This window comes from Camarhynchus parvulus, chromosome 29, assembly GCF_901933205.1.
Source record: "Camarhynchus parvulus chromosome 29, STF_HiC, whole genome shotgun sequence".
In the NCBI taxonomy this organism is placed as follows: domain Eukaryota; kingdom Metazoa; phylum Chordata; class Aves; order Passeriformes; family Thraupidae; genus Camarhynchus; species Camarhynchus parvulus.
This window is the reverse complement of record NC_044599.1, coordinates 2,012,988-2,026,045: the sequence shown is the minus strand read 5'-3', so window position 1 is coordinate 2,026,045 and position 13,058 is coordinate 2,012,988. Positions and strand designations below refer to the sequence as shown.

The 13,058-nt window shown below is 53.8% G+C and overlaps 1 protein-coding gene across 1 annotated transcript; it reads right to left on the bottom strand.

Annotated features, from left to right (window-relative positions):
- Positions 1–630: 630 nt before the first annotated feature.
- Positions 631–12,299, bottom strand: CCNT1 (cyclin T1). Its single transcript, XM_030967287.1, is given in 11 exon segments — positions 631–1,779; positions 1,782–1,871; positions 1,874–2,830; positions 3,227–3,297; positions 3,612–3,775; positions 6,957–7,002; positions 8,263–8,325; positions 9,558–9,618; positions 10,352–10,480; positions 10,724–10,805; positions 12,101–12,299. Coding segments are annotated over 11 exon segments (2,157 nt in total). The 5' UTR covers positions 12,274–12,299; the 3' UTR covers positions 631–1,458.
- Between the last annotated feature and the right edge of the window lie 759 nt (positions 12,300–13,058).

The window sequence follows — 13,058 nt, the reverse complement described above, 5'->3', positions numbered from 1 at the left end:
GGCGGGAACGCGACACGTGAGGGCGGCGGGAGCGGGGCGGGGGTCCCGGGACAGAACCGGGGCGGATCCCGGGCCAGGACACCGGGGCGGGGGTCCTGGGCTAGGACACCAGGGAGAGGGGAGTCCCGGGCCAGGAGACCGGGGGAGAGGGGTCCCAGGCCAGGACTGGGGCGGTTCCCGAGCCAGGGGACCGGGGTGGGGGTCCCGGGACAGATCACCGGGGCACATCCCGGGCCAGGACCTGGGGGAGAGGGGGGTCCCGGGCCAGGACACCGGCCCCAAAACCGGAGGGGGAGAGGGGGAACGAGCCGGGACCGGGTGTGTTTTGGGTCCGGAGATGCCCACGGCAGGCCCGGTTTGATCCCAGAGCACCACCCTGGTTCCCCCGGCATCACCCGGTGCCCTCCCGGTTTCCCGTGCCCGGCATGAACCGACAGAGCCTCGACATCCCGGGAGGAGCCGCCTCCAAGAGGGGCTCCAAAAGAGGGCAGGGAAGCAAGGGATGGGCCTTGCCCAGAGCCTGAAATCTAAGAATTGGTCCCAAAACTGGACCAAATCGGTCCCCAAATCCTTGGAGAGGGTTTGGCAGCAGCAATTCCTCCTAAAAACAAGCTCGACGTGGAACAAGAGTTTCCCAAAAGCATCCAGAGACCACCCATTTATTGAAGGTCAGAAAAGTCAAGTCTGAAAAAGAAAGGAAATAGGGCTTTTTTTCCCAAATATTCAACCCAAACCATGGCAGGTCCCCTGGCCCTGGGCTGAGGTTTCAGGAGAAGCTGTTCCAGCTCAGCTGGGAACAGCCATGTGCCAATGTCGATTCCCTGAAGAGCTGCCCCGGGCACGGTGCCTACAGGACCAGCCTGGCACTTTCAGTGGGAAACCATGCCCCCAAGGTTTCCAGAGGAAATCCAGGGGATCTGCAGGAAGGGAGCAAGGGATGGAGACAGGATCTCAAACCAAAACAGGTGCAGGGGCAAGGAAACACGAGCCATGGGAGGGAAAACAGCTCCCATCAACCTGGGATTCCCTCAGCCCCCCACATCCCTCCATCCCCCAAAAACTCAACACCAATGCCTCAAATGGAACCTCCCCCAAAAGTCCCCCTGGGCTCTGCCACAGCCCCTCGAAATTAAAAGGAACCAAACCACTGAGATATAAGTTAATGCTTAAATTATTTGTAAAACATCTTAAATTTTCTGTGACATATTTTAAATATCCCCCATGTTCCCCAGATGGGGGGGTCAAAGCCCAACACTAACTGGGAGCCTATGGGGGAAAGGGAGGAATAGAGAAAGGGTTCCTTATCCTTTCACAGCTTTTAACAACTAAATATCAATAATAAAAGTTATATTATAATAAAATAAGTTCTTCGTGAGGCAGTGGAGATCAAAAAGCCCTTAGAAAAGCCCCGCAGGTTTGGGCTCGGGCTCCGGACTCAGTAGTAAAAAGGGGGAGGGGTTATTTGGGGAGGGGAGGCAGCGGAGGGGGCGGTTCCGAGGGCAGAGGGGGCGGTCGGGGCTTGTCCGTGTTGGCGGCAGCTCTGGAGCCGCTGGAAGCCCGGGGGTTCAGGAGCTCGTACGAGTGGAATTCGAATGCTGGCGGCTGGGTGGGCTGCATGCCCTGAGCGCTCAGCAGCGAGTGCAGCATGTTCACCGTGTCCTGATAGTCACTGGCCTGGCTGACGTTGTGCCCGTTGGCCCCCGAAGGCCCCTTGTCCGATTTGTGAGCTCCCCGAGCTTTGCTGGGCTGCGATAAATCCGAGCTGTGCCCGGGAGATGGGCAGCCCCGGGGAGGTGAGCGTACGGGAACGGCACTCCGGGCCCTTTGGAGACTTTGCCCACCTTGGGCGGGTGCTCGTGGGGCATGGCCGGGGCTCCTCGGGCAGGGGTCTTTTGCGGGTGGGGGCCAGAGGCCCGTAGCCCTTGTGGGGGGTGGCGGCAGCGCCGGGTTGGGCGCCGTGTTTGGAGTCCCCCGGGCGTTTGGCCGCGGTGCTGGGGCCGGCGCCGAGCTGGGCGTGCAAGTGTTTGTGCGAGTGGTGGTTGTGGTGGTGGTGGTGGTGGTTGGATGAGTGGCCCTTGTGCTTCTCTTTGTACTCCCTGCTCTTCCCGCTGCTGCTCTCATCAGCAGAGCTGTGTCTGTCTCCGGGAGCCGGCACCTTGAGCCGCATCTTGATATCCTCCTGCTTGGAGGGGATCGGCCTCTCCCCGCCTCCCGCCACCGCCGGGATCCTCATCTTGAGAGCTTTGTCACCCTTGTCGGTGCCGGGCGGGTTCTCCTGTCCCGTGCTGGGGATTTTCAGGACGATTGGGGAGGGGTTGCTGTCCTGCTGCCCTTCTCTCTCCCTCTGCTGCTGCACCAGGAGGTTTTGTGCGGCGTAGGCGTATTGGGAGCGCACGTTCGCCTCCATATTTTCCAGCTGCCGCTTCTGCGCCGCCAATTCCTCGGCGTGCTTGGCCCGGTATTCCTTGAGGGACACCTTGGCTGAGGGTGCGTTCTTGGTGCTCTGCTTGGGGTAGGCAGCACCACCATCCTGCTGCTGGTGCTCGGTGCCTGATGCGCCCTCGTTAGTCCTGTGGATGTCCAGCTTGGCCGGCGGGTGCCAATGATCCGCCTGGGCCGGGTCGGCGGCGCTCGGCTCCCCGGGGGAATCGGCCGAGGCCGCGAGCGCCGGCCCCGCTCCGGCCGTGGACGATGTGGACATGCTCATGAGGCCGGCGATGTTCATGTCCGAGCTGTTGTTCCTGGAGATCATGTTGAGGATTGTCTGCTCTGACAGGTTCTCATCATCGCCGTGGTCGTCGGGTTTGGATTTCCTGGCTGCTTGAGAGGCCTGGAATTAAACAAATCAGCGGGTGTTTACTTGGGGGTGTTGCTGGAGTTGGTGTAATCCAAGCAGCTCACCAGGACAGTGCAAGGTCTTCTTTACAGACAGATCCACTCTGCTCCCATCCCTCCTTGTGGAAAAATTCCCAACCCCTGGAAGCAGGGCTGCTAATGCAGCTGGAAAACCAAAGTTCTGTACAAGTTAAATCACAACAGATGAACTTCAGCACCACACACAGTATCCCAATTCCACACGCAATTTCTGTACGAGTTAATTCACAACAGATGAACTCGAGCACCACAAGCATCACCCACAGTATCCCAATTCCACACACAACTCCCTCCCTTGCTGTCCTGCGTGGTGATTCCCAAAGGAATCCCAGCCTGTGCCCAAGGTTCTTACCCGCCAGTTCCGGATCCGTTTCAGTCGGCTGGGAGTCTTCTCAAGGATTTGCAGGAATTCATGAGTCAGTTCTGCAGAGGAGACACAAACCCAAGCAGGAGGGTCAGAACAGCCCCAGTCCAGCAGGACAACCCCCTCATCTGCCAGATGGAGCTACTGGTGGGATGGAGCTGCGCCAGGAGGGACATTCTGACAATCTGACCCATTCAAACTCGTTTCTCTGTGGTGCTACAGAAGCTGCTGCTGCTCTGGAAAACCTCAGCAAGCCCTAAAACTCCTGGAGCCCGTGAGGTGATGCTGGAACCATCAGACCCAGGACCAAACGATGCCAAAATCATTTTTAAGAGCCTTTTGCAGGGAAAAAACACCTCTCTCCCAAACTTACCATCTAAGAGCTCCAGAGTTACAGTGCCATCAACGTATTCCCACCAGTGCTTCCCGTCCGTGGAGACTGGGATCTCCCAGTTGGACCACTTACAGGCCAGGTGGATACAGACGCAGGCCACAACGGGAGGGGTGTACTGCAGGCTGAAGGTGGTCAGGTGCAGGCTGACATCACCGGGAGAGAAAACAAAAATCCATCAACTCCCATGCCTGAGCTGCAGATCCACGCGGGATATTGGGGGGAACGTGGCCCTCTGGAGCACCCCAGAAGGACCCTGAGGCACAGGCAGCTCCATCCTGCTCCAGCACAGCTTGTTCGGGCTTGCTTTGTTACAGGGAGTTTGGGTTCTCCTTCTCCACCAGTTTTTGCCGAGGTAATTTGGGAGCTTTTCTGACAGGGGAAAGTCACTGGGGATCTGCCCAGCCCCACCTGTGCTCTGCAGAGGAACTCATCCTTGTTTTGCTGCAGGAAATTTGGGATTTCTCCACCAGTTTCCCTTTTTATCCCTTTTTGATGCAGGAAATTTGGGATCTCCTCCACCAATTTCCCTGTTTATCCCACTTTTCATGCAGGAAATTTGGGATCTCCTCCAAAGAAAATCAGTGCTGAGGTCACTCAACCAACCTCTGCTCTGAGGAGAAACTCATCCTTGTTTTACTACAGGAAATTTGGGATCTCCTCCACCAATTTCCATGTTTCTCCCTCTTTTCATGAAGGAAATTTGGGATTCCCCTCCAAGAGGGAAAAGTCACTGGGCACCAACTCCACCACTGCTTGGGAAGAGAAATTTGTCTGTTTTTTTGCTCATCCCCATTTTGATGCAGGAAATTTGGGATCTCCTGCACCAATTTCCCTGTTTCTCCCCATTTTGATGTGGGAAATTTGGGATCTCCTCCACCAGTTTCCCTGTTTATCCCTTTTTGATGCAGGAAATTTGGGATTCCCCTCCAAGGGGGAAAAGTCACTGGAGACCAGTCCCACCTCTGCTCATGATAAGAAATTTGTCTGTTTTTTGCTCATCCCTGTTTTGTTACAAGGAGTTTGGGTTCTCCTTCTCCACCAGTTTTTGCAGAGGTAATTTGGGAGCTTTTCTGACAGGGGAAAGTCACTGGGGATCTGCCCAGCCCCACCTGTGCTCTGCAGAGGAACTCATCCTTGTTTTACTACAGGAAATTTGGGATTTCTCCACCAATTTCCCTGTTTCTCCCCCTTTTTATGCAGGAAATTTGGGATTCCCCTCCAAGAGGGAAAAGTCACTGGGCACCAACTCCACCACTGCTTGGGAAGAGAAATTTGTCTGGTTTTTTGCTCATCCCCATTTTGAGGTGGGAAATTTGGGATTTTCCCACCAATTTCCCTGTTTATCCCTTTTTGATGCAGGAAATTTGGGATCTCCTCCACCAATTTCTCTGTTTATCCCTCTTTTCATGCAGGAAATTTGGGATTCCCCTCCAAGGGGAAAAAATCGCTGGGGGCCAACCCCATCTCTGCTCATGATAAGAAATTTGTCTGGTTTTTAGCTCACCCCCATTTTGCTACAGGAAAGTTGGGATTTTCTCCATCTCTGTTCATTCTTGGTTTGCTACAGAAAAAAAAATTTGGGATCTCCTCCACCGGTTTCCTTGTTGATCCCTGTTTTGCTACAGAAAATTTGGGATCTCCAAGGACAAAAGTCAGTCCTGGGGTCACCTGCCAGCCCCACCTCTGCTCTGTGGACAAAAATTCCAAGCACAACTCCCAGGTGGCATCCAAGGAGCAAACCTGCCCTTTTCAGCTTTAGGAAGGGTCTGGTCCTTCCCAAATGATTTTTAGGAATACACTTTATGCTCAGGAGAACCTGAGCCAGGTGATGTATAAAATATTTTCATTAATAAATTGATTTTCCACGTGGCCATGAGTGCTGGGAGTGTGTGGACAGCACCAGGACCAGGAGAACTGAGGGATTGTGAGGACACCAGAGCTTAAGGAAACACAGAAACCAAATCTTGAGTGTGGGATTTGCCCACTCCTGGATGGGCCCTTTGGGAATTCTGCCATCTCCTCACCACCTTTTTCAGCAGTGAAAAGTGGAGAGGTTGAAGTTTGGCATCTACAACCAAAAAAAATCCTCAAGTTTCATGGATACTGGGTTTATCCACAGAAATTCAGAACCTTGGGAGAGCAAACTCAAGGACAACAAAGAGCCCCAACCCTACCAGAATGAAACCAAAAGGAACACAAGGATTAATTAAAGTTCATGCCAGAATTGGCTCTCTCAGGCAAAAACCAAAGCTCTTCTTCACACTTTCTGCCTGGATTTCCCTCAATTACAGCCTTAACTCCTAATCCCATGGCTTTGAAATTCTGGCTGCAGGGATAAACCAGGATTTAGGGCTGTGTTTACCCAAAAATCAGCACCAGCACGTTTCGAGGGCGGAAATCCACAGGGTGCCCTTTGGAGCACAAAACACCTTCAACAAACACTGCAGGTGAGCAGGAAACACCTCCCAGGTGGAAAAGGGAAACCACGTGCCCAGACAGAGCTTGGAGGCATCTCCAGCCCTGCAGCTTCATGTTGGCACCTAAACCACTTTTCCCTGAGTAATTTCCTACAAATTCGGTGTTTTCCACGGCTGTTTGTCCGTTCCAAACATGAACCTCCATGATTTGTCTGGAGCTGGTAATCCAGGAAATTAAATTTGGAAATAATCCCAACAAAAGTGCTGGCATCAAGGCTGGCAGTGAAAATTTAGGGACAAAACAAAGCAGAGAAAGAATCTGGGGCTGATTTTCACTTCCAGGGAAAACTGAAGGACAAAACAAGAAGAACTAAGAACTTAGGGCTGATTTTCCTTTCCAGGGAAAATTTAGGGTCAAAACAACCCAAATAATGAACTTAGGAGTGATTTTTCTTTCCAGGGAAAATTTAGGGGCAAAACAACCCACACAAAAAAGCTTGGGGTTGATTTTTTTTTTTCATTTATGCCCCAAACCACCTTTTTTTTTTGAGATACTTAGAATATTCATAAACAATTTTCACAGCACCTTGTTGAAAACTCTCCAACACCCAGGAATAAGCAAGAAAAAATGTATATACTCGCTTCCCCTCCATCTTTTTGATTTCTTTGGGTTTTTTTTTTTAATTTCATAACTAAATTCCTATTAAATAAGCAGTGAAGCTCCTGAGTATCCCATCTGCATTATTTTCCAGCTCATTTTAGCCAGCAGCTGGCAGGAAAAAAGGCTGGAACCCTTTCTTAAGGCTCTTCCTGTGGGATTCCCAGCTGCTCCCAGGCTGAGCAACGCCTCTGGAGCCACAAGCAGCACAGAAATGATCAACCAATTATAAAATTATAAAATAATAACCTGTTTGTAGCCATGAAATAGGAAGTTTGTGCCAAGTCCTTGCTGGCTGCAAGAAAAAAAAAAATAAAGAGAGAATAATCAGGGTGTTATTTGCATATTTTTCATGGTTTTTTAATGCAAGAACCATGGGCCACCCACAGATTGACCAGGCCACAGCCACAAGGATTTGGGGAATTGCTGCTCACTGAGAGCTTTGTGTGGTTCAGAAGAGCCTGAACCATCTAAAAATGCCTTTATTTTGAGAATCAGAGGGATGGAGCAGCTCTCCTGGGAGGAAAATCTGGGAGAATTGGGATTGTTCAGCCTGGAGAAGGCTCTGGGGTGATCCTGTTGTGGCCTTTTCAGGTTCCAAGAGAGCTGAAGTGGAACTCTGGAGTGGCAGGACAAGGGGGAATTGGTTTTTCACTTGGAAAAGGGAGAAAAAAATGGGATATTGGGAAGAAATCCTTCCTTGTGAGGGATCCTTTTGAGAATCAGAGGATCAGCTCTCCTGGGAGAATTGGGATTGTTCAGCCTGCAGAAGGCTCTGGGGTGACTCTGTTGTGCCTTTTCAGGTTCCAATAGAGCTGAAGTGGAACTCTGGATGGGATCTGGAGTGGCAGGACTGTTTTTTCACTTGGAAAAGGTGAGAATAAAATGGGATATTGGGAAGAAATCCTTCCTTGTGAGGGATCCCTTTGAGAATCAGAGGGATGGAGCAGCTCTCCTGGGAGGAAAATCTGAGAGAACTGGGATTGTTCAGCCTGGAGAAGGCTCTGGGGTGACCCTGTTGTGCCTTTTCAGGTTCCAAGAGAGCTGAAGTGGAACTCTGGAGTGGCAGGACAAGGGGGAATTGGTTTTTCACTTGGAAAAGGGAGAAAAAATGGGATATTGGGAAGAAATCCCTCCATCTGAGGGATCCTTTTGAGAATCAGAGGGATGGATCAGCTCTTCTGGGAGAATTGGGATTTTTCAGTCTGGAAAAGGCTCTGGGGTGACTCTGTTGTGCCTTTTCAGGTTCCAAGAGAGCTGAAGTGGAACTCTGGATGGGATCTGGAGTTGCAGGACTGGTTTTTCACTTGGAAAAGGTGAGAATAAAATGGGATATTGGGAAGAAATCCCTCCCTGTGAGGCTGGGGAGGCCCTGATTGCCCAGAGAAGCTGTGACTGCCCCATCCTTAGAAGTGTCCAAGGCCAGGTTGGAACAACTGGGACAAGTGGAAATTGTCCTTGCCCTCCCAACCCAACCCATTCCATGCTTTTGGGAAGCTCTGGAGCAATCCCAGCTGGATATTCCCCCCATCTTTTCCTCCCAATCCCCTCTCACCTCGGACAAGCTGGGTGCACTTCACCACATGGGTGTGAGGATGGTCAATGGTGATCTCAAACCCTGGAAGGACACAGACAAAGAAACATGAGAACCAGCAGCACAGCCCTGGATCTGTGTTTTCCTGCATCCCTTCCCTCCTACAGCCCTGCAGGAATAGAGGAGCCCATTTTTCCTGTATCCAGAAGCCTCAAGTTGTCCAGCTACAAACCCAGAAGGTTTCTGCTGCTGCCAGACCTCCCAGCTTCTGAAAGGCCTCGCTGGAAACAAAACAACTATTAAAGAATTTAAAAATAGCAAGACAAAAGCCTCTTGAAGCAGCTGGGAGGAAGGCAAAGACAATGGCATCTGCTCCAAGGGATTTCTCTCACCCAAAAATGCTGAGAGGAAGCAGATTGTTTTCCCTTTGAATGGGCCTAAAGCATTGAGGACAACTGAGTTTAATCCTGGCTCCTGCTTCCTCCTCACTTTGGGAATTCTGTTTGAAAGGGGAAAAAAAAAAATGAATTCCATTTGGTCCATGTGCACAGCAGATCTGCAGAATGTTCTGGGAGAATTGGGGTGTTTAAAAAGCCCCTGGAGAACTGAGAGGCTGCAGGATTGGGCTGGGTTTAGCCACAGGCTTGTGGCTCACAGCACCTCTGCCCCCACTGAAGGAGGGACACGGAGTCTGCTCTGAATCCAGTCAGCAATAACAAATTCTGCTCTTTTGGAGGGAAAATCTACCTAAAAACTGCCTCTGAAATAGAACATTTGTTAGTGAACACAACTTGGAACAGTACATTTGATAAAGAAACAGGGCACCAGCTCCACCAGCCACATTCCTACACGGAGACTCCCACTTCCAAAAACACCCAGAAACTCCTCCTGGTTTGTTGAGTTTTGGGGATTCTCCACCATTTAATTCTTTAACATAATATTCACTTTTAACCTATTTTTTAAGACATTTCTCAGTACAAACTGCTTCCTGCAACAGAACCTGGAGTATTATGGCCTGGAATTGGATGGTCTTTAAGGTCCCCTCAAACCCAAACCATTCCATCATTTTATAAATGAGCTGGAAAGCACAACCCAGGACAAAAACCGGTGTCCAAACAGCACAAATCCTGATTTTTTTAGGGGAAAAAAAAAAAAACCAAAAACCACCAAAGTGACAAACCACACTTAAATCTCTCAGCAATGAGCCTGGCACAGGTTAAACCTGAAAAATTGATGTTAAAAAACAGGCCTTGTTGTGTCCAGCCTGTGGAATTCTCCTGGCTCTGGGGTTCGTCCGGCCGCTCCGAGGAACTTACCCAGGGTCTGTAGGATTATGCTCTCTAGAATGACCAGGTCTTGGGCTTGTTGCAGGTAAGCCTGGGGTTGAGAGGACAGGCAGGTTACTCATGGAGAGGCACTCTGATCAAGCCTGCACATCCCTAACACCCTTCTCTGCAAGGCAAAAATGGGAATTTCCCTGCACGGGGGGGGACTGGCAGAGATTCCCTGCAAGTGCTCAAGGCCAGGCTGGATGGAGCTCAGAGCAAGATGGGTACTGGAAAATGTCCCTGCTCATGGCAGGTGGGTGGAATGGGATGGGATTTAAGGTCCTTCCAAGCCAAAACATCTGGAGATTGTAAGAAAGAGGGATCAGAGTGTTTGGGGGGGCTCTGGGTGCTGGTCCCCCACACGAGCAGTGCAGGAATCAACTGTTTTTCCTGCTTTTTTAAAAAAATTTTCTGTAAATTTCCATGGAAAAAGCTGCCCCTTCCAGCAGGACTCACTGCTCAGCTCCAGGTAAAAGGAGCTGTCTGAAGAGATGAGGGATCAGCAACATTTTTAACCCCCTGAGAAGTGCTGGGACAAACTTCTCCCACAGTGCAGCACTCCAGGGACACTGGCACACAGCACACCTGGATCCAGATGTGCAGCAGAGGAGAAGAAAAGCTTTGCACAGATGGGGGAGCCCAAATCTCTCTGCAGCAGGACAGGTTGGATGGAGAAGCTGCCCCTGAGCACCTCAGGAAGGTGGAGGAGCCACAAGATTCCGGTGCCATTCCCACTCCTCCAGCTCTCCCAGCACATCCCAAGGCTCCCTCCCCACACTCACCTCACTCTTGGTGTCCAGCAGAGGCTCCTGGGGGTGCAGACAGGCATGTGCCACCTTGATGACGTGCTCCAGCTTCCGAGGCTGCTCCTCCACCTTGGCTGCCAGGAAAAGCGCCGCTGGCACCACTGACTGTGAAAGAAAAATGCTCTGTTTGCTTCAAAAAGTCCCTAAATTCAAGATTAAAAGAAATAAACCACGTGGAGTCTCAATATTCCTTCAGGGAATGAAGGCTGGTCACGCCTGGCCAGCACCAGGAGGGAGAAAAGGGTCCCTCTGCCTTCCCAAACCTCTTCCCAAGGTGGGTTCCCCTCCCCAGGAGTGGATTTGGGGGTTCCCAGCACCCCCCAAATCCCCCCAAATCCCAGCACTCACATTCCTGTGGAACTGGGTGAAGGACTGCACCATGTAGAAGCGATGCATGTACACGATGGCTGTGTTGATGGTGAGCTGGGAGCTGGGAATGGGGTTAAGGAAAAGCACAGAGACCCCCAGAACCCCCAGACAGGCCCAGGGGAGCCCCTGGAACAGACCCCACACACCAACAGCACCAGCATGGGACAGGCTCCCCTCACTGCCAGGGCACTTGCCTGCATCCCAACACAGCTCTCCTCAAGCCCAAAATGGGCTCAGCACTCCCCAAAACCAATCTGAGCCTTCCCAACACCCCAGGAGAGCTCTCCCTGCTCCCAAAATCCTTTCTGGGGATCTCCTTGGTGCTCAAACAGCCTCAGCTCTCCCTGCTCCTCCCCAGATGGTCCTTCCTCATAACCTGGCACAGCTCTCCCTGCTCCCAACACCCCAGGAGAGCTCTCCCTGCTCCCAAAATCCCTTTTAGGATCTCCTTGGTCCTCGAATCAGCTCAGCTTTCCCAGGCCCTCATGGGCTGAGCTTTCACAACATCCCAGTACAGCTTTTCCCCCTCCTCTAACCAGATTTCCTCAATACCAAAATGAGCTCAGCGCTCCCCACAACTGAGCTGAGCCTTCCCAAAACCCCAGGAGAGCTCTCCCTGCTCCCAAAACCCCAGGAGAGCTCTCCCTGCTCCCAAAATGGGGTCTCCTCCATCCCAAACAGCCTCAGCTCTCCCTGCTCCCAAAATCCCTTTTAGGATCTCTTTGGTCCTCAAATCAGCTCAGCTTTCCCAGGCCCTCATGGGCTGAGCTTTCACAACACCCCAGTACGGCTTTTCCCTCTCCTCCAACCGGATTTCCTCAATCCCAAAACGGGCTCGGCTCTCCCCACTCCTAGGCCGAGCCTTCCCGAGTCACCAGCACAGCTTTCCCTGCTCCTGAAACGGGATTTCCGCCATCTCCAAAGGGGTTCGCCTCTCCCTGCTCCCTCTCTGGTTGTGTTTTCCCTTCCGCACTCCCGAAATCTCCTCGATCCCAAAGCGGCCGTGCACGCCGCTTCCTTCCAAGCTCTCCCCTCTCCCGAGCCTGCCCAAACCTCTCCAACACGCCAGCGCAGCTTTCCCTGCGCCCCAAACGCGATCTCCCGAGCCAAAAACGGGACAAGCGGCTTTGCCCGCCCCGAGAGCCGCCCGGGCCTTCCCGGCACCCCAGCACCGGGCCGGGGCCGGGCTCCCCTCGCTCCCCACAACACTCAGCTCTCCCCACACTCCCTCCCGGCTCTCCCCGTACCGACTCCCTGCTCTCCCCTCACTCCCTCCCGGTTCTCCCCCCGTCCCGGCTCTCCCCGCCCCGCCCCGCTCCCACCCGCGGCCTAGCGCGGCCTAGCGCGGCCGGATACACGTTGAGGCGCTGCCCCATGTCCTGCAGCAGGTTAGCCGCCTGCTGCCGGTACGAGAGCTCCTTGTCGGGGTCCAGGCCGGCTCGGCGGGATGGGCTCCGCTCCAGCTGCTCGCGGCTGAAGTACCAGCGCCGCCCGGGCCCGGCGCCGCCGCCGCCCGCCGAGGCCTCCATGGCGGCTCTGCGCCCGCGCGGGGGACGCGGCGTGCGCACGCAGCGCGGCGGCGCGATGACGTCAAGCGTCGGGTGGGCGGGCGCGGGGGGGAAGCCGTTGGTGGCGCGAGCGTTCCAAAGCAGGGAGGGACGTTGAAGGGCGGGGGCTAGGAAAGGCCACGCCCCCTCGCGGTAAGGCCACGCCCCGCCCACTGAGGGGCCGCCCGCGCTTCCCCTCACGCCGTGAGGGGCTCCGGTTTCAGGGCGTCCCGCAATGCTCCCCGCACCTCGGGGTGGCCCCACCAGCGGCTTCTCAGCTCCCCCTTCTACGCACTGACACCTAAGGACCCCCGGGATACCGGTGTGGCACTCCAACCCGAGATCCCCGCCTCACCGGGACCTCAGTGTCCCCCTCCGGTATGTTTCGCCCCTACCCCGGGAGCAGCGGGATCCCCACACCCCTCCAAGATCCGGTTTTACCGGGGTCCCGCAGCCTCAAGACGTTGCCTGTACCCCCCAACCGACTTTTTACCCCCTTTCCCTTACCGGGGCTCCCGCGCTTCCCCTCCCGCCGCGAGGGGCTCCGGTTTCAGGGCGTCCCGCAACGCTCCTGCACCTCGGAACGGTCCCCGTGGCCCCACCAGCGGCTTCTCAGCTCCCCCTTCTACGCACTGACACCCAAGGACCCCCGGGATACCGGTGTGGCACTCCAACCCAAGACCCCCGCCTCACCGGGAGCCCAGTGTCCCCCTCCGGTATGTTTCCCCCCTACCTCCGAATCAGCGGGATCCCCACACTCCTCCAAG